Here is a 23,800-nt window from a genome sequence, read left to right as displayed (position 1 = left end):
CTGTCTTTACATTTATTTTGAAAGATGAAGCTCGCGATTATGGTAAGGGGCGTTACATTTCCGACGAGTGCTTGTGGTGTTCGGCCAATCAGAATGCACTGGGTCAGCTGGCCAATCAGAGCGGACTGCGCTTGTCAAAGGAGGGGGCTTTGTTGAAAACGACGCGTTTGAGAGAGGCGGGGCATAGAGGACCTACAATAATGTACAGTATTTTAAAAATAATGTGTTTTTTGAACATTAAAGCATGTCAACATATTCTGTTACACCAAATACACAAAATAATGATCTTTAAAATAGCATCATATGACCCCTTTAAGTTAAGTTTCACTTTCCATAATCTGTGACCGACAGAGGAGCATCTTGGCGGCAGGGATTTAAAACTTTAACAAGACTCAAACTGACACAGACAGAGTGAAAGACTGGATTTTTTCGATCAGGTAGGGTACAAGTGATTTCAGAACATTTCAGCGGGTTTATATATATCGTGTATATATTATTTATCTTGTATAAGATGCATTTGGTCGAGTTACGCTGCAGTAAAGTGCTTCATTGCAGTACTACGGTGATTATCTCTTCAGCGCGCAGCACGAGCAGTACAAACAACAATGCAGAATATTAATAACTATAACTGGGACTGTCACATACATAATATTATAATGAGAACACTATTTATACTGTGAATTTTTAGAGTTTAGTTCCAAGTGACGGAACGATCGTTCACCTTTTGGATTGTTTACATTGTAGCCTGCTGGTAAGTTTTCTTGATTATTTTGCTCTCAGGCTGTTACTGTAGGGTGTCAGTTACCTCAAGGTTCTATACGGGGGTATGTCACCGTATTGTTGACTACTTTTTTGACCGGGGTTGTTTTATTTATTTATTTTTATTTTTTGCTGTCGTTGTATTTTTTGCCCTGTGTTATCTGCCAATGGTCCTAACCATGGGTGTTTGTCGAATAGTTTGAATTAGTGATTGGATTTTACATTTTTCTCTGTTCCTCGCGGTTCATCCGGAGGTGAGACATTACTGTACTTGCCATCGTTCGTCATTGTGTTTTCTTCGTCGCATTCTGTTTTTCTTCCTGTGTCATCTGCCCAACGGTCCTAACCATGGTGTTTGTCGAATAGTTTGGATTGTGATTGAATTTTCTATTTACCTATATTGGAGAGACAGCTGCGTTTGGCAGGGTTGGACCACAAACGGGATGCTGATGTTTTACCAGCAGACTTAACCTTGCAGCAGAGAGCTCAAAAACATCGTGCTTCAGCAGCTTCTGGTGCTCCTCGGCCTAAGAAGAAGACTAGCCTTGGCGGTAAGCATTTAGCTGAGCATCTGTTGTCGAAGAAAGTTGCTTGCCTTTCTTAAGACATGGCAGAAATGAAACGCATCTTGCAAAACCTCCAACCAGCAGACCCAGTACCTACTGCTGCTGTGGCCTCCATTGAGGACGTTCACTCACATTCGTCTAGCGAAGAACCTACTTTTTCACCTTATGACCCTCACAGCCCCCACCTTGATGTTATGTCTACATGTGCTTCTGACACACATTTTCAGGACCATCTTCCCACTGAAGTTTCTGAGCTCCATGACAAGCCAGTGGGGTCTGCAGTGGCTGGTGGCTCTGGTAAGGGCTCTCTTCATTCATCTGAGAATGCTCCACATCCAGAATGTCCTGCACATCCTGTTCAGTCTAATGTGTTGTTCCGCAGTCCTTCACCTGTGGATTCCTTTGCTATGCCAGCATGCAAGGATTTCATTGCAGAGTTTTCGAATGCCCTCAAAGGGCCAGGTATGGCCAAAAGACGATCCAAGACTGCTCGCACTCTGGCTTCAATGGCAGAGGCGGAGTCCGTTGGTGTGCGGAATGTACCTGAAGTTGAACAGCCAATAGCTGTGCTGGTGGTGTCACCAGACGAAGCACTGCGGGGAAACGGCCGATGCCCTAGTGTTCAGTGTGGCCGCACAGATTCCCTTTTGAAGAAAGCTTATGAGTTATCTGCCTACATTACACGAGCTGAGAACACTGTCTGCCAACTAATTTTGGCAGCTTCTAACTCCTTGGAATCGGTGGAGGTGGATCCCTCTGTCCCACGGTTTTTACAGACAGCCTTGCTAGCTATGGGGCATGTGACTCAAGAGCTAGGATCTCTCTCAGCAACACTTTTGAATGCTCGCCGGCAGGTATGGCTCGCACAGGCCAGATTACCGGAGAATTGCAAAAGGCTTTGAGGGATCTTCCCATCATTCCCGGACATTTTTTTGGTCCTGATGTATCAGAGACGATGGCGAAACGCATGAAGCTGTCTACGACTACCCAGCAGCTAACACAAGTGCGATGTACTCAAAATTTCAGAATGCATAGTATAGTTTGTATAGTTCAGAAGGAAGGGTTTTACTCTACATATTTTCTGGTTCCAAAGCGAGACGGAGGTTTCCGTCCAATTTTAGATTTGAGGAGATTCAACAAGTTTCTAAAGAAGCTCCCCCATTTTACATGTTGTGTGTGACCGATGTTCTCCAGTCAGTTGCAGAAGGGGATTAATTCACAAGTGTGGACCTGACAGATGCATATTGCCACGTTCCGATTGCCATGCATCACAGGATGTTTCTACACTTCAGTTTCAAGAACAAGAGTTATCAGTTCAAAGTTCTACCATTTGGCCTCTCCCTAGCCACATGTGTGTTTACGAGATGTATGAAAGCTGCCCTGTCTCCCCTGTGGGCCCAGGGAATACGAATTCTACCATATCTGGACGACTGGCTGGTTTTTGCTCAGACGAAGGCCCAATCTGTGCACAATACACAGCTGCTAATGGACCATGTGGCCAAGTTGGGTCTCTCAGTGAACAGGGTAAAGAGCTCTCTGTCCCCTGCACAATCCATTACGTTCATCGGGATGACTATCAATTCAGTCTCAATGCGTGCCTCTCTGTCTCGGACGACAGATATCCTAAACCCCCTTGTCCAGTTTCGTCTGGGAGTCTCTCTACAGTATGGAGTGTTCCTGAGGCTGATCGGGATGCTAACAGCAGCCTCCTCCGTAATTCCCCTGGGATTACTACATCTGCAACCCCTGCAAGTATGGAACAACCTTCTGCGGTTGGATTCATCTCGTCATCGGCATTGGCGGATCATAGTGACACGCAGTTGCATGCATGTCCTCCGCAAGTGGATGTCCCTAACCTTTTTGACAGCAGGTGTGCCGTTAGGAATTGTCCCCTCTCGTCACGAGGTTATAACAACCAACGCATCCCTCATGGGTTGGGGGGAGGTATGGAACCACAGAGGTATCAGTGGCAGATGGTCAGGGAACCAGTCAATGGACCACATCAACCTGTTGGAGATGCGTGCAGTTTTTCTGGCCTTGAGACATTTCCTTCCGGTTCTAGCGGGCCACCATGTACTTATCCATTCAAACAATACATCAACGGTTTTCAATCTGAATCACCAGGGGGGGTACGAAGTCCAAGAGTTTGTTGCGGCTCACTCGCAAGATCCTCACCTGGTCACTTCCACGGTTTGCATCGCTGAGGGCTGTTTATCTGCCGGGGGTGGTCAATCAGGTTGCAGATGCTCTGTCCAGGAATTGGATACATCCAGGCGAGTGGAGAATTCAAAGGGTTAACCTAGGGTTGGAATTTGCAAAACAGCACCTAAAGGACCCTCAGAATCTGAGAAACAAGATTATCTGGTCTGATGAACCTAAATTCTAAGCATCATGTTTGAAGGAAACCAATACGTCTATTTCCCAAACACAACCTCTGGATATGACGCTGAGCACGTGCACTCAACTTCTTTGGTCGACCATGGCGAGGCCTGTTCTGAGTGGAACCTGTCCTGTTAAACCGCTGTATGGTCTTGGCCACCATGCTGCAGCTCAGTTTCAGGGTCTTTGCAATCTTCTTATAGCCTACGTCATCTTTATGTAGAGCAACAATTTTTTTTTTCTGATCCTCAGAGTGTTCTTTGCCATGAGATGCCATGCTGAACTTCCAGTGACCAGTATGAGCGAGTGAGAGCGATAACACCAAATTTAACACACCTGCTCCCCATTCACACCTGAGACCTTGTAACACTAATGAGTCACATGACACCGGGGAGAGAAAATGGCTAATTGGGCCCAATTTGGACATTTTCACTTAGGGGTGTACTCACTTTTGTGGCCAGCGGTTTAGACATTAATGGCTGTGTGTTGAGTTATTTTGAGGGGACAGCAAATTTACACTGTTATACAAGCTGTACACTCACTACTTTACATTGTAGCAAAGTGTCATTTCTTCAGTGTTGTCACATGAAAAAATATAATAAAATATTTACAAAAATGTGAGGGGTGTACTCACTTCTGTGAGATACTGTATATTTTTATATATATATATATATATATATTTAACATCTTGTCTTACATTCCCTTAAACATACAGATAACTGCTGTTGAACCTGGCACATTCGTTTAGGAGAATTTAATAGTTTCCAGAGTTGATGTTTAACAATGCTTTTGTGATTTTTTTTTTTTTTAGATGTATTTGCACAGTTATAAAATATTAACCACTTTTCCCATGCTGTCAAATTTGACTTATGTGATCAGAAAAGTTGGAACTTCCTGTTTTCTGTTTAACATGGACCCCATTTGAATTTGTGTTTTTTTTTTTTTTTTTTTTTTTTTTTTTTTTGCAGACATTGTGCATATTGGCCAATATTGCTGACGGAAACACTGCCAAGGAACTCATTATGACCAATGACGACATGCTCCAAAAAATTAAATATTATATGGTCAGTGAATTGTCATTAGCTCATCTGGTTTCTCAATTGTGGGCTTTTTTCAGTATGTTTTCTTTCACACTATTTTATTGTCTGTACCATAGTGTCCTTGTAGTGTTGCTTGTTTCCACCTTATCACTGTTCCCCCTACTGGATAGTTCTTTTGCTTCTGTGTAATTTCTTCTGTTCTCTATGTTTCAGGGTCACTCCAACGTGAAGCTGCAGCTGGCTGCCACCTTTTGCATCTCTAACCTCATCTGGAATGAGGAGGACGGTGAGAAACTCATGACACATGGGTTCTGTGGAGGGGCAGTGGGGGACAGTTTAAAGGGGTCAACGGATGCGACATGCACTTTTACAAGTTGTTTGAACTGAAATGTGTGTTTGCAGTGCGTGTACACAACCACCCTATAATGATAAAGATCCACCCATTGTTTTTTTTAATCTCGTTAAATAATTTCCCCTTTCTCATATCAAGCCATTCTCAGATGCTTGGCTGTGTGACATGACACAGACCCAGGCCACTCCCACGATTTTTAAACAACTACATTCTCGCCTGAAATACTTTTAAAACTACATTTCATGACACAATATCAGTAATATAACAAAAAATTATGCAAATAAATGGTGGTTGAAAAAGAAGAGAGGGGCGGGGTGAGCAGAGCTCATTAGCATTTAAAGGAACATGCACTAAAACGAGTTGCTGAAAACAGAGCTGATTTTGACTAGGTAAAAAGGGTGTTGTTTTACACTACCATTGAGAAATTTTAACCAAACTATGTCATAGACTTTTCATTAAAACCCTAAAAAATCGTATCAACTTGTGGAAAATGGGCATCCGATGACCCCTTTAACTGTTGTGCTGTCAGTTTGTCCAAATATAAAAACATACACAACAAGATTTAAAGTAAAAACGCAGTTAGGACTGTCAATTAAAATATTAATCATTATTCATTTGTGTGTGCGTTTTTTATTTTATTTTTTTTATTTTTTTTATATTATATAAGCCGCTTTTCCACTGAAATGACCTGGAACAATTTGTCCCAGGAACTTTTTTCCCCCAGACCTGTTGCTGTCTGTCTTTCCATCGCGATCTAAAGTACAGTGAAAATTAGGCAAATAGTCTGGTGACGTTGGTCTGCGAGCATTTCTCAATACCAAGTACTTAAATTTCGGACTTGTGTCCTCGGTAGTTCGGACTTTGCGAATTCGACTCGGGAGTGTGAACTTCCGGGGACGGGACGACTCAAGTCCGGTAATTCTGCAAACAGCAGCGTACTTGATAACGTCAGTCAGCTCGCCTTGGCTACTGCAATTTTCCTCACTGTATTTACAATAAGACGAAATATGATATAAGACACCACTGCCTATTTTCATTTTAACATATTAACAGATTAATAGAATAATAGAATAAAGACCAAAGATTACCTGTTAGATTTACCGAAAACATATTATATCTTATATTTAGCCACTACAGAGACGTCAGAGGCAGCGGCAAATGTCAGAAGGACTAGCCGAGTTGAGGCTGCTCTCGTCGAGAAACATGAGCACTGAGCTCCCACTGATCGCGTGGAGCTCACATCTCCGAAATCGGCAAAGCACATTTTCAAATAGGCGCGCTGTCTTTATAAATAAACAGCAGATTTGAGTTTTAAACAACTACATTCTCGCCTGAAATACTTTTAAAACTACATTTCATGACACAATAACAGTAATATTATTAAAAAAAATTATGCAAATAAATGGTGGTTGAAAAAAATGCTGCGTGAACTCAACCAATCAGCATGTTTAGCGCCCAAGTCCCGCCCCCGAAAGTTCCAGACATTTGAAAAAGTACTACCTCGTGAGCAGAGACTTTCTGAGGGGCAAAGTTTTACCTATAACTTTATTTAGATCCTGGTTCCTGCGGTGGAAACACACCGAGTACCGGCCCAAAGTCCCTAGTTCCTGAGGAAAGTTCCTGCGGTGGAAATGGGGCTATATATTTAAATTTCCATCTAAATATACAGTTTAATTTAAGACATTAAATGTTCTAAAGAAAGAAGTAATTATGTTAAATTTAATGGTGTTATTAATTAAATGCAATGGAAAATACTTATGAAATATTAACATATTAACATTAACTTTGTCCTAAATATTTATATAATCATATTAATATTTTTATTAAATAATAATAATATTTTATACTTATTATTATTATTATTATTATTATTATTATTACTCCTCTAAACAATTGGTTCAGGCATCTGATCCTTTTTTCCGAGAATGACAACAGTGCAGCATTGGAAATAAATTTTGTGAAGATTTACTTTACTGAAGATTTACTGTTGTTTATTTATATCTGATAGTGAGACCAGTCCTCGAGTTAAATAGGACTCTTTGTGTATTGTCAAGAGTACAAGTTTGTGTTTTTCCGCTTCCTCCAGGCTCACAAGAGAGACAAGACAAGCTAAAGGACATGGGCTTTGTTGATATCTTACACAAACTCACCCAGGCATCAGATCCCAACCTCTGTGACAGGTGATGGACAGACTTTCATTCATCTGTTGGTAGTTGTTTCATCTTTTGTTTGGTTTGTTGCCATAATGATTTGACTCTACACATCTCCCTCTTTCTCTCAGGGCAAAAACGGCAATGCAGCAGTATTTGGCATGACCTCGAAGGAAGGCAGGAAACGGCCTCACTAACAATCTCTAGGAGGATCACATCTCCTGAGTTTTTGTTTTAGATTCGAGTTTCGTTTTGCTCTTCCTTTTGTTTTGTTGCACAAGATACCTTTTTGTTGTGGAGACCCTGAACAGCTTCGTAAATCAAGAGACACGGTTTCCAGGGGGCCACAACACCTTTTGGGCTTTCAGCTACATTGGCCTAATACGTTTTCTGCTGAACTCTTGGAACTATTATATTTTTGTTTGTTTGTTTTTTGCACTTAATGTGAAGGGGAAAAAGGCTCCTCAAAGTGTGTTGCAGCGCCACCTGGTGGATTGAGGCTTTGACGCTTTGGACTCCTTTGGAGAAAGCTGACCGACCTCTCAGTGCTACGCTTCTAGGAGCTTAGTCTCCTTATTTTGGTTTGCCGATTTACTATTGATATTATTATTATTATAACAATTATTATTATTATTTTAATTGGGACTTTAACACAAGGTTATAAAAAGACTGCTTGTTTTTGTTCTTTTTTGTGGATACATACCTCGTAAATATATATAAATATAACTATATAAATATATTTTTTTGATTTTTTATTTTCCTTGCAGGTTGTTTTCCCCCTTTGTATTTTCCTCTCTGTAATTTAGGCTGATGTGGGTATATCTGGAGAGGCAGCATGTTGGGTCATACACAAAGACATTTCGTAGAAACCATCCAACCCCAAATAGAAGGTGAAAGTTTGTTTGCTCTTTACGCAGGTTCCTTGTTTTCTCATTTTCACTATCTTTATCTTTACACAAATCAGTGTCCTCATAACTCCCTCTTTTTGAAGCTCTATAGTGAATGTTTCCACTCAAATATATGCAGGCCTCTGCCATGGTGCAGCCCACTGCTTTGTGTCTTTTTTTTCTGGGTTGGGAAGGGCTTTTTAGCACAGAAGAGCTTGGAGATGAGGCCTAGCAGATATCACATGGTTTAGAAATGTCAGGCTTTGGTGCTTATGTTGGAAAAACTGGTTTGAATCCTGCCGTGACCTATTTTTTCCCAAATAATATCATATCTTCTACCACAGAAATGTTGTAGAAAAATCTAAATATTCTGAATTACTAACTGAAGATGAACTCTGTCAGTTATCACATGCTTCGGATATGTTTAGCCTTGGTGCTCATATGGGGAAAACATGTTTGAATCAAGAAAAATACACATCTTGAAAAGTGAAGACTTAACATTTTGATTGCCATCTGGTGGCTGACTGCAGTACAGGTCATAAACCCCGCCTTCTCCAAGTAAACAAATGAGCCCTTAAGCCAAACTAAAAAATCAAATTGCACTTCAAATAAATGTTTCCCAAAGATGGTTTCCATGATTTTATTTCTTACAATGCTGATTTATGTTCAAGTGTCTGTTTTTCTAAGTTTGCTTAATTAGTTATTTGATGCTATAAAAACAGGGTGTGGTGTCATGATAGGTTTTGATGATTTTTTTAAATTTTTTTTACAGTCTATGGTTTGAATCCAAATGCCCTTTCTTCTACTTTTGTGTCCAAAAATGTAGCAGAAAACCCCAAAAGAAAAAAAAAGAAAAACAATAAATTGACAAACTAAAGTATTTGGTTGACTTAAAATAATTATTTAAAATCAACCAAATATGCTTTATATTTTATTAATTTTTCTGATAAAGTAGTTTTACAAAGAACACAGAAGAACACTTTATTCTTAGAAAACATCACCTTTTGTTTTATTATCCTGGTAAGTGTCTCTCATAAAGCTCATTACAGTTAATAAAATACATCTGGACCCCTGTTTGCCTTGGGTCGTGCAGTCCAACCCCTCCCCCCATATATGCAGGCACATTCCTCATGCAAATTAAATGGACATGCAGGAAACCCCAGACCGCAAAGTCCATCAAAGTTTCTACTATCCATATTTGTACCCCCAGACCTAGGTAAAGAAAATAGAAACCAAAGTATTCTGTGTTATAAACAACGTGCCCCTTCCCTATTCAAGCAGGTACACGTTAGTCAGGATGGACAGATGGCGCACGTGCCATGTGTCCAACAAACTGATAAAACGAGATGATATCAGTCTGGTTCCAAGAAATGTGCCAAATTATATGGCAACTAGTGAAAAGAAGTGACACTGGCTGCTCTGTTTCAGCCAGTCTCTTGCTGGTCATCAGATATCAGAGATGCTGAGGTGATCTTCATTACTGAAATCCATAATCACACGGTGGTGAGGAACGAATTCAGTTTGAGGTGTTTCTGCTTCTGTTGGGCACCAGCTGCAAGAATCATCTGTGAGGTTCCTAATGGGAGTCTATTCTTATCAGGATAGCAGATAGCTAGATAAATACATAAAATCATTAAATAAATAGATCAGTGAAATAAAAGTGCAGTGCTCTCTACTGTGAAACGACCAACAGCTTTTTTTTTTAGTATTGTGAAAACTGAAAAATGGGGAGTGTTATAAGATTTTTCTTTAATATTTAATGAGAAGGCACGCTGGCTGGATGGCTAAAGCTGTGTATATGTGTTTATTTCAGTTGTAGATATGCTAACTTCTGTGGCTGTTCATTAGGTGTCATGCCAAGCTCTCAGAACCCTACATGGGCTGCTCAGCATATGGCATGCCGACCCCTTCATAGTCTGACTGCTAAATATGGTTACTGTTTCACATGTTATAATGATGTAGTTTGAGCATTTTGATCTGTATGGTATTCTGATGATTGTCTTGAGTATGCCTGTTATGACTTCTTTTAAATGTGTAACTTGGGCAACAGAACATGACTTAGGCTAATACATGCTAGAGTGCTTAGCATGTCATGCATGGTGTGTGCAGGGTCAAAAATTAACACTTGCCAAGTGCAAATGTGAGTTAATTGGCTTTGGCAAGTAAATGAAACAGCCAGATGGCTGGTAATGCTTTTAGCAGTTTCCACATACATTTTTTTTTTACACTGTATGAATGATAGTTTTGGCTGCTCTGCAACTTGAACAAATCCAATCTAAGCAATGCAAGTGGAAATTTGAACTTTTTTTTACTGTAATAGCTGTAGAAATTGTGACAAACCACTGAAATGAAACCAAATTCTAAAGAAAAAAATGGTTTTTTTTTGATGGGTGGATTAATTGTGATACTGTGAATGACAATGTGCTAAATAAATCAATTGTGATAGGGAATGTGTGTGTGTGTGTGTGTGTATTCCCTATCACTATTGATAAAATCTATCTATCTATCTACCTATCTATCTATAGAATGAATGAATTACCATATGAATGATCTCAATTCATCCACTATATGCGGGTGTTGCAAAAGTTAATTTTGGACCCTGGTTGTATATGTGCATGTGAGCGAAGTGTTACACTTTCAGCTTCCTCTAAATCATATTTGTTTTGACTGAATATAATGAATACATCTATAAACCGACTGAAATTTATACATTTTTAGAAGTGGAGGACAGGCATTTCCCAAGGTCTCCAATCTGACTAAATATGCAACTCATGATTCTGGCTAGTAAATGTGTTAAGTGGCTTGGGACAGACTGGATGAAACAAATGAAGTGTTATGGATAATGTGTTGTGACAGCTCATTCATTTATCAATTCTGGAAATTCAAATATGAACTCGATTCACTGTTGAAAAAACCAGCATATGCTGGTTAGGTATGTTTTGACGCTGGGATGCTGGTTTAAGCTGGTCCTTTCCTGGTTTATGCTGGTCCTTTGCTGGTTTATGCTGGTCCTTTTGCTGGTTTATGCTGGTCATGTGCTGGCAAAGGACCAGCATAAACCAGCAAAGGACCAGCTTAAACCAGCATCCCAGCGTCAAAACATACCTAACTAGCACATGCTGGTTTTTTCAACAGGGGTAATTTGTAGAGTAAAAACATTGTTTTGGTAATACAGAGATAAGAAACACCACCTGACATTTCCGGTATTCTGTGCATGATTAGTGCACAGCCATGCAAGGTAATCAGTGCACTTTTACTTGTTATATTAAACTCCCATAGCAATGTATGACCACAGTGTGATCTTCGCAGTTCTGGTCACCATGCTTTATGTTGACAATGATGCTTGTGAAGACCCTATAATGCCTCCATGAGGAACTCCATGAAGTTGTGCTCAGAGGAAAGTAACTGGCTGATGTCAGGTACTGAGGTGCTCCCAAGTGGTGAATACCATAGTGGCTCTGTTCCAAATCATAGTAAGCTGCCTTGTTATAAGCTGTCTACATAGGCAGCTACAATCTAACCAAAAAGGAACTTCATAGATGACCGAATTGAAACCGTTTTCATGGGTAGCAATTCTCCTTGCTGAAAAATAGCTTTCTTTCAGCCTGACCAGCTGAAAGGTTCCCATATCCATACTAAAAGCCATCAAAACACATTAGCCTAACCAACAGCACAAGATACTTGTTCACAGTTGATTCCAACAGAGTCTAACACACAATATTAGACTAAACATTTTAATTTATAATTATATGGAACTGTTCCTATCAATACTTTTCTTTGTTGACAAGTTCTGTTAGCGTTAGCAGCATGCTAAAATTAGACCGGAGCCTGCTGTGAACAAATGTGCATTCCTGCCGTGTTGATATTACCGCAATTACAAGATTCCGACTTGTAAACAGCATTCACGTCCTTGTAGGTTGTGTAATTACATCTTAAACTGAATTTTCTGAGCTTCAACTTGTACTACTGACCGCTACAAAATCATGTGGGAACACTCAAAATAGCAGTGGCTTCAGCAGTAAGATGTAGCTTTTCTGTAATATTTCTGTCTAATAATCCTCATAATTGACTATGACTTAATGGAAGAATAATTAGAATAACAGTAATTACGGCATGGTATGAATGCAGCTTTAGAGTCTCATGTGGTTTTGTATAAGGTGACAAGGTGGGACAATGCTGGATAAAACTTTTCACTGAATGCATTCTGAGATGTCTTATCCGTGATGCATACATATGATAGTGATAGATTTGAGCCAAAACTAGGTATTTTTTAAAAGAAAGCATCATCAAAGGTGTCAGTAGCGTGCCTACGATGCCTAAAAATGCTGTTTATAAGTAGATAGCTCACTAGGGTTTGGAACAGAGCCACAAGCTGTCCAATTACAAGTGTCGTCCTGAAGGAACTGCAATCAGTTTTGTCTGTCATTCAGAAAGTAGGTGTGTTGGGGTAATTGCAGTCGGCCCAGTTCACCGCTCCCCTATTTGCTAAGTCAACTAGTCATAGTATTCATCTTTCAGTCTCTCACAGTGCTGGTCCCTCTTCATCTATGAAGCTGATATGCTCTGTGGAAGGCCTCCCTCCTGCTGCCCATTCTTGCATCTCAAACTCTAACTGAGGAGGTCCCGGCCTGGGGTTCTGCGGGGACCGTGAGGTGCCAAAAGAGGCCTGGGTTTCTGGCAGGGAGTCCAGGGAGCAGGGCAAGGGTGGGGAGGTGTGCGGACAAGAAGGAGGGGTGCACGACCGTGGCTGGACCCGAGGGGCGGTGGCAGTGGAGGAAGGGGATGAGGGAAACGGACTGATCCCCAGCCTGTGGTCACCAGGAGAGTTACTGATCGAGGGTGGTGCAGAGCAATGAGAGGGTGGTGGAGGTGGGGTGTCCTGTGAGGGGGGTTGAGGTAGCAAACCTCTGCTGTGACTGGCAGGTCGGTGAGGACCCTGGCAGGGAGAGCAGGAAGTAGACTGGGAGCGGAAAGTAGGGAGCGAGAAGGAAAAGGTTAGAGATGGGGATGCAGGATGGCTGGTTTGCAGTGGCTGGGCTGAAGCTGCCTGGGTGCCTTCTCCCTCCGTTTGGGCTGTCACTGGAGAAAGAAGGACTGGCAAGGAAGGTCCCCTCGAACAGCCTGCCTGAGCCTGTGCTTGGGGTCTCTGCGGCGGGCTGGTGGGTATGAGACAGCTGGGCAAGCCAATGCTCCCAGTGTCTGTGCTGTCCAATAGGGAGCAAGTAGGTCTGAGCGGCGCAGACCATGGGGCTGTGGCCAAAAGAGCTGGTGGCGTGGATATAGTTGGACCGCTGCTACTGCTGGGAGATGGAGGCATTGTTGGACTGAGGGATGTCAGGAGAGGTTGAGATCCAATGACTAGCAAGGGCCGGAGGAGACGTGTCATTTCCTGTAGCTCTTTGCTCAGCTGAGAGACTTGCTGGGATAGACTAGTCATCTGTAAATGAGATCAACAGAATGTAAGTTATGGAACATATAGTTCTGGCTATGAAATCTGACTGGGTGTTCTTCATTCAAAGCTATTCACATTAAACAATGTCCCAGGTAACTATTTCCTTATGGCTGTTGTGGCTGAATGTCTCTCGAATCACAAAATTAAGTCGTTTTACGATATAAAGAGCTTTTCGCTTGGCATCCGGGTCCTGATCAGTCTCTCTGGGTTTATTTTGCAATGTTGACCAGCTTACGCTATATTATCCTGTACTTACTGAACAAAGATGTATTTTATGATAGTGCTGTAGTGCAGCCTTTTTACAAAATCAATAAGCCTCTTGACTTACACCCTTTAAAAGTGGTAAAATCAATGTAATGCATGGCCTCTAGTGGCTTATTGGTTTTGGTAGAGCCTGATCTACTTTTCAGACATCTTTACAGATATAAAAGGATTTTATAGCCTGCAAGTTGTGCAGTGTTGTAGTACTCAGGAGTTTGTCCGAGTCCAAACCATATTTCCATGGTCTTGGTCTTGTCCTGCACTCAATACCTATTCCAGTTCCGAGTACTAAAACTCTATCCACATTGTTGTAGTACTTGAGATTGGAATTGATCTGGAGGTTTGCGTCACACTGATGTGAAACCAGGGAAAGCATGTTTATATTTATGTTGAATATAATTTGATTTATTCTGATTTAATGTGTTTGTTTCACTTACCTCCTCACTCAGTTTGGTGATGCTCTGCTTGGTCTCCAGCTGCTCCTGGTTCACTGCAAACAAACCCGCACAAAATGAGTTAAGTTTGTTGTAGAGAGGAAGGGGAAAGATTGGATGGATGAAGAAAAGAAATTTACTGCGACAGACTGTTCCCTGACCGTCTGATCCATATTGCACACAAAACTTGTAAGAGCTGCAATCTGATTGGCCAGCTTTAATTTCTCACTGTGCATCAGAAGTTGCATTAGTGAAGTTCCCAAGCGGTTACGACGAATGAGTGAAAGGAAACATTAATAAATGGATTTGCTAAGGTTTGTAAAGTTCAAGGTCTGTGGCATCAAGTCTTATCCTCAAAGGTACTTAAGAATTTTGATTGAGACATTTAGTGGGACAAATATCCATGAGCAGCAAAATATTCTGTATTGCTTTGAGGTTCATATCCAATTTCAGATGTACCAGCCCTAAATGTCACGTAAAAAAAAAATAGTTGGCTGTTTTATATATTGGTCAGATGGTCCCTTCCTGTCTAAGTGGGCGTTTCTTGGACAGAATAAGCTGCAGAATAAGTCTGACTGTGCAAGACAGTCTATTTTTGGAAATATTACTTCATAATATTTCCTTCCAGAATTCGCATTCTGTCTTGTAGTTGTGTATGTACCTGGGGAAGGGGATGGAGGACCGCTCTGAGGTAGGGTGGGACCGAACTCAAACCTTTGTGTTGCGCTGGAATTGCTTTCTGTCTCTATGCCATCCACAAACCTGCAGAGACATCAGACAAATGCATTGTTGTTCATGTACAGTAATTTATTCCCATGATGATTTCTGAAGGATCATGTGATGCTGAAAACTGAAATAATGGCTGCTAAATATTCAGCTTTGCTATCACAGGAATTAATTCCATCTTAAAATATATTAAAATAAGATTCGTCTTGCAAAAACATAATAACATTTTAATTATTCCAAACTTTTGACTGATAATATAATATAAAAATGCCTAGATAGAAATGGATTCCTTTACTTTTTGCTCATTAAATTCAAGTTTTAGATAAGTCTTGATTTCTTAGTATAAAATTGAAGAGCCAATTACTAGAGCAAGCAGCGATTCCACCCAAATTGGTTGTCATGGAAGCTGGATACTTCTAAATTATGAATCAGTAAAGTTCTTATGAGAGCCACCAGAGGGCTACAGCTCATTGAGGATGTGATGTGCGATGTGTCTTGTGTACCTGGGGCTGAGTTCTGGTGGAGCGCTGCTGAAACTGACCACAGGGATCTGGAGGGTGGCGGGTCGCGTGTGGTCTGACGGAGGGCGGAAGGGGCGGGGGGGGAGAAGAGGTGATCTCAGGGGGGAGCTGAGGCCCCGGGTCAGGCGAAGGGAAGAACGTGGGGCCCTTGACACTGAGTGCTGCTCCTCATCATTCTCATCGTCCTCACGGATAGCAGGAAGTTTCTTCACCAGACCACCATTGCTTTCCCAGTCCAGCTGAGAGAGACAGAGCAGATTTAGTTATGTTTGTGTCTGTACGAAATGCAGTAGATACACATGCCTTAGATCAGCAGAAGTGAGTTTAAGTGGTAAAATTAGAGCTATTTTACTACAGTACTTGCAAGGTAACTACTTCTCAGCCATTCTATTTTATTATTATTATTATTATTATTATTCAGCTCATGCCTCTTAGTTTGATTCTGATAATTTGTTTAAATATAATTTGAACCTTTTAATTTCAGATGTTTTTGAGATGTATATCTTGGATATTTACTTCATTCAAACTTCATTCAGATTCTAATCTAATATCTCGCTATGGACTCTTTCATGGCACATATTTAAAAAATAATTCAACATACATAGATATTTCATGTCTATGTACTGATTTATTTGATAAGTGACTGTGTAATAATAACTGGGATAATGTACAGACAGTCCATCCGTTTATTTTTGCAAAAAAAAAAAAAAAAGCCATTCATGGACAATGTCTTCTACATTTTAATTAAGATTAAAATAATTAGTATAATTTCTATTTATACTTAGTGCTGTCAATCAATTAAAAAAATAACTAATTAATCACACATTTTTCTGTAATTAATTGGGATTAATCACATAATATATTTATACTGTCATAATTTCCAAATTTCCAACATTGAATTTACAAATTAATGTGGAAACAACATAAAGATGGTATATTTTAAATATGTGTTTAATGGCATCTTTTTACTAAGGAGCCTATTATTAATGAAGGCCTGCAGATGTCTCTATTAAATGCATTTTCCCCTTAATTTTAAACTTTACAGTATATTTGAAAGCAATTATTTTTAACATTTAATAGGCTTTGGAAAAATTTGAATTCGAATGATTAAATGAAAATTTACATTAAATGTAAATTTCCTACCGTAAATATATCAAAACTTCATTTTTTTGATTAGTAATATGCATTGCTAAGAACTTCATTTGGACAACTTTAAAGGCGATTTTCTCAATATTTGGATTTTTTTTGCACCCTCAGATTCCAGATTTTCAAATATTTGTATCTCGGCCAAATATTGTCCTATCCTAACAAACCATACATCAATGGAAAGCTTATTCATTCAGCAGTGATGTATACATCTCAATTTCGAAAAATTGACACTTAAGACTTAAGAGGTTTTGTGGTCCAAGGTCACAATTGTGATCTTACATCTATTTAGCTATCTATAATCACGTTTCACTGCCATGAAACTGTGGAATTGTGTTGAACCTAGGGTTACTTCCAACATTAACCCTATTCTACTGTGCCCTTGCAAGCACTTCCTTCTAAAAATGCAAATCTAGTTATTAAATAACAATTTATATTTATAAAACCATTCGTGGTCTTCAATAGCAAGTAATTCTGAAAATTATTTTCAAATGGGTAGTAAAGAGTCATGACCAGTGCGTGGCAGACTAACACAGCCTGTTGATTTTTCTTGTTCCACTCTTCCTCTCTACCATGTTTCTCAACCTCCAGCTCAACTCTCTGCATATTTTCCATTGTACTAGATTAAGGAACCTCAATTGGTTTTTGCCCACAAAAACACTGTTCTTTGTAGAAGCTAAAAATTGATTTTGATTTCTTGGTGCGCGGCCAACTCTCAGCACTGCATGTTCTTAGAATGCCATAAAAAGAATGGCTGCAAGCAGCGTTATCCAGAAGAGGTTGCAGAGAGGAGAGGCGGCACTGTTTATTTTTGTTTTGTCAAAACACATAAAAGACAATGTCAATCAAAGTCCGTTGCTATAGGGTGGCAACACACACACACACAGCCCACATCCCTGTATTACTAACAAACATAAACCAGGAAGGAAAGAAAAGGAAAAATAAAAGGTTTTGAGCAAATTTTAATTAACGTCTCCCCCATCCCTTTCTTCCCATCCCTCCATTTGTTCTCCCCTATTCAATTTGACTGAAATCTTTCCATCTTTATCAGCAACCCCCCTCCCGTTCTCCGCACCCTTCCTCTCTCTTTCTTCGCATCTTGTTTTTTTCCCCGTTCCTCTCATGGTCTCCACCCCCACACTCCGTCTGCAGTCCCACACCCCACCTAAAGCAGAATTTATTTTTAGCAATCTCCTTCCAATCTTAGTAACACAGACTCCAGTGGCACGAAGGGAGCGTGTGTGCATGTGTGTAAGCTGCTTAAATTGGTGTTTCTACAGAAGTTTTCACTTTCTTTCCCTCCCCTCCTCCAGAGAACGAGGTGTTTATTCAGGCATTTCCATGTCCCTCGAGTCGCCAAATTCAGTCAATCACAGCTAAGTATACCAAGAAAGAGAGGAAAGAATGCCATTACCTTTTTCTTCCAAAGCTCCAGTGCACAAACACACACAGACTAACAGTAATAGGGAAGCTTCCCCAATAATCACACATCTATTCTCACCAGCTCTGCAATGTATGTGCGAATGTGTGTTCATTGGTATTCCTTGTGCATTCTGGGGTTGCATACATGTGAAATGAGCATCGATGCTGATCTGCTATGTCTCATGGCACACACAAACTTGATTTTTACATTTTCTGAAGGAAATGAAGTGCTTGCATATGCGAAAGTCTCTGCCAAGATGCCAAGCTATTGTTGCTGGTTGCCAGGGCATTTCTATGCGGTTGCTAAGGTGTTTTGAGAGCGCATTGCTATACAGCTGAGCTGATAGGGTGTACTGGGTGGTCTAGGTCAAACAAATCCCTTCATAATGCCCTTCAAATTGTATATCCTATTGAAAAACGATTTGATATAGGGTTAAAGCTGCAACAGTATCTTGTATATATTTACATGTTATGTACCTGCCACTTCCACCATCATTCCTTCCCTCTCTTTCTCTCCTCAAACACAACGATATCTTTCTCCAGCTGGAGTGAAAGCTGCATGTGACACCTTGCAGAAGCAGCACTGCAGGAAAAAGTGAAAAGGACAGAAAAGAGGCACCTCCCCCCCCCGCGCCTCTCATTTCAGTGCTATTTTTATTTTACAGGATCCAATCTTAGGCTCCTCCCCCCCCCCGCGCCTCTCATTTCAGTGCTATTTTTATTTTACAGGATCCAATCTTAGCTCGAGGCGCGGGGGACCCAGCCAGCATGGAGTCCCCGCCTTCCCTCTGTGCTATTCTTAGTATCGGCACATACTTCAAACCGCAGCATGCTGCTATTCCTGTCCTCACAAGTTATACTCAAGGTTGGGAGAACGTGCGTGTGTGTGTATAAGAGAGAGGGGTCTCGTGCGCAGGCATACATGTGCATCCTGAAGATGAGGGGGGGGAAGGGGCTTTATCTTAGTCAGGGAAAGGACACGGACTTCGAGAATGTGCAAGAAGGAAGGAAAGATGCCAAAGACAGCAGATGGGGATCCATTTTGTATTCCGCTGATTGTGGATGTGGGCACTGTACCGTTACACACACATACCTCCAGTCTGTAGGTCACAGCTCATAACTCTACATGCACAAATTCACTATGGACAACTGGTGTGCAGTAGAGAGTTACAGATTTACATTTCTTGCATTTTTAATAATTAATTCGGCAAACACTTTTTTCAAAAGTAACTGTTCACACCAGCCTGGATGTTCGTTATGAAAAGCATAAATACAACGGTTACCCCAGTTACTACGGTAAACAAAGCAATGCTGCACAACTTACTGTTTCTAATATGCTTGTCATGGAGAAGAAAGTAGCGTCAAACAGTATTTACACTTAAAAATAAAGGTGCTTAAAAGGTTCTTCACGGCGATGCCATAGAAGAACCATTTTTGGTTCCACAAAGAACCATTCAGTCAAAGGTTCTTTAAAGAACCATCTCTTTCTTACATTTTTATAATCTTAAGAACCTTCTTTCGCCACAAAGAACCTTTTGAGAAACAGAAATGTTCTTCAGATATTAAAGGTTCTTTATGGAACCTTTTAGACAAAAAAGGTTCTTCTGTGGCATCGTGAAGTATCTTTATTTTTAAGACTGTACAGTACATGTTTCCAGGTCTTTCTTTCCTTCTAAAAAGAAAGCAAATGCGTTACTTAAAAAGTAGCAGTTTTTAATTCTATGAGCGGAATCACAGAATATAAACAGATGCAATCTAACTAATAAGGGGAACGTTTTACTCACATGTGACTTGCATAAACACATTTTGATACGCTTTGAAATATTGCCTTGTGGAAGTGAACCAAACCAGCAAATGCAACATTGTAACAATTGAAGCATGTTTCAGAATAAAGCAAACAATATATGTGACCCTGGACCACAAAACCAGTCATTTACATTGTCATTTAGCAGACGCTTTTATCCAAAGCGACTTACAAATGAGGACAATAAAAGCAATCAAAACTAACAAAAGAGCAACAATATATAAGTGCAAATGACAAGTCTCGGTTAGCCTAACGCAGTACACGTAGCAAGGTATTTTTATTTTTTATATATATATATCAGTCATAAGGGCTGAATAAAAAAGCTTTCCATTGATGTATGGTTTGTTAGGATAGGACAATATTTGGCCAAGGCACAACTGTTTGAAAATCTGGAATCTGAGGTTTTGATATATTTACGGTAGGAGATTTACAAAATATCTTCATGGAACATGATCTTTACTTAATATCCTAATGATTTTTGGCATAAAAGAAAAATCAATAATTTTGACCCATACAATGTATTGTTGGCTATTGCTACAAATATACCCCTGCTACTTATGACTGGTTTTGTGGTCCAGGGTCACATATAGCCTGGAAATGTCCTTTTAAGAGCTTTGTTAGCGTCATTCTGTACTAGTGGAGTTACAGAAAAATCACAAATGAAATACTTTTAAATATCTATTTTATCCCCCTCTTCATCAGCAATGGGATTAAATTCTGTGAGAAAAGCACTTTATAAATGTACAAAATTATTAATAGGATTCAAACAAAAAGAAAAAGTGTAAATGGAGACCACTTTATCTCAGCTATGCCAATTAAAGGAACAGTTCACTCTAAAATGAAATTTCTGTCATCACCTTCATGTCCCTCTAAACCTGTATTACTGTCTTTTCTTCTGCAGGAAAAATAAAACAGACATTTCTAAGAATATCTTCTTTTATATTCCATAGGTTGGAGTAAATGACGACAGAATTTTCATTTCTGGGTGAACTGTCCAAAAACTATGTATGAACTGTATGTACACTCTGTGTAATATTTCTATTTATATAATTTTATAAGGAAAAATCTGAAATAAAATTGACACAGCAGAGAATATGAAACATAATAAATGATCATGAAGGCGACTAGTATCGTGTTTCTCTGTTTGAGCGATGATCTATTTATAGGACTCATATCAGCTCCACTGCACAAGCGTACAATATTGATAATCTGATCCTAGGCGATGTATCGACTCCTGACCTGTACGTTCGTGGTAATTGCCTCAGTCCCTCATGCACATGATTCAGGCTAAAAAAAGCACATGCACACACTGCTTGACCTTTACAGTCAAGGCTGTAGAATCAAAGGTAATACTCTGGGATTATCACCCTTTGCCCTAAATACCATCATGTGTGCTTGCAAGCATCACTCACGTCAGCTCCACTGCCCTCCCGCAGGTTATAGGTGAGATCGTGCTGAATTTCGCTGACAAACTTCTGGGCGTATTCAGGATAGAGGCGCAGAACTTCTCGCAGTCCCTTTAGGCTGATGTACTGCAGGTCGCAATACGTCAGTGCTTTCACGTTTGCGTTGGTCTTAATCACCTGCTCTTTCGTCAGCGAGTCTGATCCGATCAGGTCCCCCTTTCCTGTTTGAGAAAAGCATATAGAAGTTAATTTGTGGCTTACACAGGCTTTGTCATGCAAAATTCATAAGTATGCTTTTAAAGTTGCATATGCATGTTAGATCCCTCCAGTATTTTGTGTGAACATGTTCAGACAAGTAAACAAAGACAGAGTGTCAATCAATGCTAAAGTTCTAAGGAAAAACGTTCTGTTCTAGGTTTGAAAATGAGACACAGGAGGGGCACACAAGGCAGCATAGAGGCTAAAAATATATTCTGGTTTGGTGCAAAGGGACTATGAAAGCAGTGACAAATTCTGAAGTGTGCTGAAGTGTCAGAGCACTGCATTCTGGGAAGGCACACCGGTTGGAGGCAACTGAGTTCAGCAGCGCTGGGAGAGAGATGGGTGGTAGACCATATGTACTTGATCTTTCATCAAGTAAGCAGGTGTGGTAATTATGCATGGTATGTGTGTGTATGTCTTTGCATGTTTGTACTGTCACATTTTCAAGAGCTCTATGTATCTTGTCTCTGAGATAACATGGCAGAACATAATGGCTGCAGTTTGTTTTACATTTTTCCTTCAACTGGCCAAAGCACCTTCCTTTCTTATTCCCCCTTTTTGTTGCTCTTTTACCCCTTGTTCTCTTCTGCTTCCCTATGTGAGCAAAAACATGACTGTACGTTGACAAGCAAAGTTGCCATGTATTCTGCCAAAACTATATTTGCAAACTACATATCAATCAAAACAATAAGAACATATACAAAAAATATGGCATAAATTTGACTTCTGAACGGATGTTTTCCTGTTCTTGTAAATTCTTGATTTGTTAGTAGATCCAATGAAAAAATCTGCTGGTAAATTTAAATTAGTTTAAAAATACTATTAACAGGATTCTTTTGGAAACAATACCGTAAATATACATGAATGAAAAGAGTCATTCAAGATTATATTATAAATATTTCTTGTGGCTTTGGTCTCTAGAAGACATTATTAGATATGTAAACGCACGCATGAATCACTCAGGACCTGTCATTGCCGGCAATCATTGACTGCACTTTGAAAGGTCAGTGGGAAATGGGGTCAAAGTTGAAATTGTTTGAACTTTAAGCACCACATTACAGAACTTGACTAGCGTTCAGTCATTCAAACAGTCAATAGATAGAGTTCAATGCATCAGGCAACACTGACATGAGCCATGTGACAGAACATTATCAGGAATCTCTCTCTCCATCTCTCTTTTTCCTTTTATCCTTGTCTCTATATCTGCTTTCTCCTCCTCTCTCCGATTCAGTCTCTCGTTCTCCTCACAGCCCCGACAGACTGTAGTTCTACAGTGCAATAACACGTGTAATCTCATTGCGAGGTGACACGAGTCTAGGTGGAGGAAGCCATTTCATATCACAGCTTAAATTAAGACAATCACTCCCACTCCAACCGCAGCTCAGAGACGTCTGTGTGTCTGCGTGTGTATTTATTGGTCTGGTTCCGAGAATAAGTGTTTATTGCTATCTGTCTTGACTAATCGTTCGCTTTCATTTCAAGCTTTCATTTTTTATTAGTCATTGCCAATTTGCTTGGTGCCCTTTTCTCCTGCTGTCTCTCTGTTTTCCTGGCTGTCTATCTGTTTGTCTCTCATGCTCTCTCTCTCTCCAGTATTCTCCAGAGCCTCCTTCGGATCCTCGGGTCAAGCTGTCAGATCGATAATGCCACAGGAAAGTGCCATTACTTTGCATGTGTGCAGGTGGTGTGTTTTCAACATCAAACGCAGATCCTCCAAACACTGAACCAAACAGTCTCTCTGTGACAGTGAGTGGACGTGCATGGGAACACAGGCAGGCTATATATGTGTACCTGAATGTGTGTGTGTGCATTCATTCACAGCTCTGCTTTTCCTCTTCCTTTCAAGACATAATAGTTCAATCTTAAAGGTTGTATATCTCCTGGTCTAATGGTCCATTCACTCTCTGGAAAAGGAAACTGGAGGTGTGAGATTTATATGCAATTTTATATGCTATAACATATTACAAAATACTGTTCACAAGTTTGGGGTCAGTAAGATTTTTTAAATATATATATTTTTTTTTTAAGAAATTAATACTTTTCTTGAGCAATAATGCATTATGTTGTTCTTTTTAAACTCTCAATTAATCAAAGAATCCTGAAAATTGTGATAATATTGGTTCACAAATCAGCATATTATAATGATTTCTGAAGGAACATTTGACACTGAAGACTGGAGGCTGACAATTCAGCTTTCATCACATCCATAAATAACATTTTAAAATATTTAAAAA

General features: G+C 40.0%; 2 protein-coding genes across 2 annotated transcripts in view; one reads left to right on the top strand and one right to left on the bottom strand.

Moving 5' to 3' along the window:
• The window catches only part of armc8 (armadillo repeat containing 8), a 24,725-nt gene extending 15,946 nt beyond the window's left edge, over positions 1-8,779 (top strand). Inside the window, exons 19-22 of the mRNA XM_016545366.1 lie at positions 4,673-4,768; positions 4,958-5,030; positions 7,183-7,276; positions 7,378-8,779. Of these exons, the coding sequence (XP_016400852.1) occupies positions 4,673-4,768; positions 4,958-5,030; positions 7,183-7,276; positions 7,378-7,411 (297 nt within the window). The 3' untranslated portion in view covers positions 7,412-8,779. The remainder of the gene's footprint in view (positions 1-4,672; positions 4,769-4,957; positions 5,031-7,182; positions 7,277-7,377) is intronic.
• A 3,120-nt stretch (positions 8,780-11,899) lies between these two features.
• The window catches only part of LOC107733652 (potassium voltage-gated channel subfamily H member 8-like), a 112,606-nt gene continuing 100,705 nt past the window's right edge, over positions 11,900-23,800 (bottom strand). The window contains exons 11-15 of the mRNA XM_016545379.1: positions 21,312-21,526; positions 15,510-15,766; positions 14,942-15,042; positions 14,284-14,336; positions 11,900-13,570 (exon numbers count right to left, since the gene is read on the bottom strand). Coding sequence (XP_016400865.1) covers positions 12,656-13,570; positions 14,284-14,336; positions 14,942-15,042; positions 15,510-15,766; positions 21,312-21,526 — 1,541 coding nt within the window. The 3' untranslated portion in view covers positions 11,900-12,655. The remainder of the gene's footprint in view (positions 13,571-14,283; positions 14,337-14,941; positions 15,043-15,509; positions 15,767-21,311; positions 21,527-23,800) is intronic.

The sequence above is a fragment of the Sinocyclocheilus rhinocerous genome, unplaced genomic scaffold (assembly GCF_001515625.1).
Source record: "Sinocyclocheilus rhinocerous isolate Xijiao unplaced genomic scaffold, SAMN03320098_v1.1 scaffold1842, whole genome shotgun sequence".
NCBI classification, from domain to species: domain Eukaryota; kingdom Metazoa; phylum Chordata; class Actinopteri; order Cypriniformes; family Cyprinidae; genus Sinocyclocheilus; species Sinocyclocheilus rhinocerous.
Note: the sequence above shows the minus strand (reverse complement) of the source record. Positions and strands in the feature narration are given on the sequence as shown.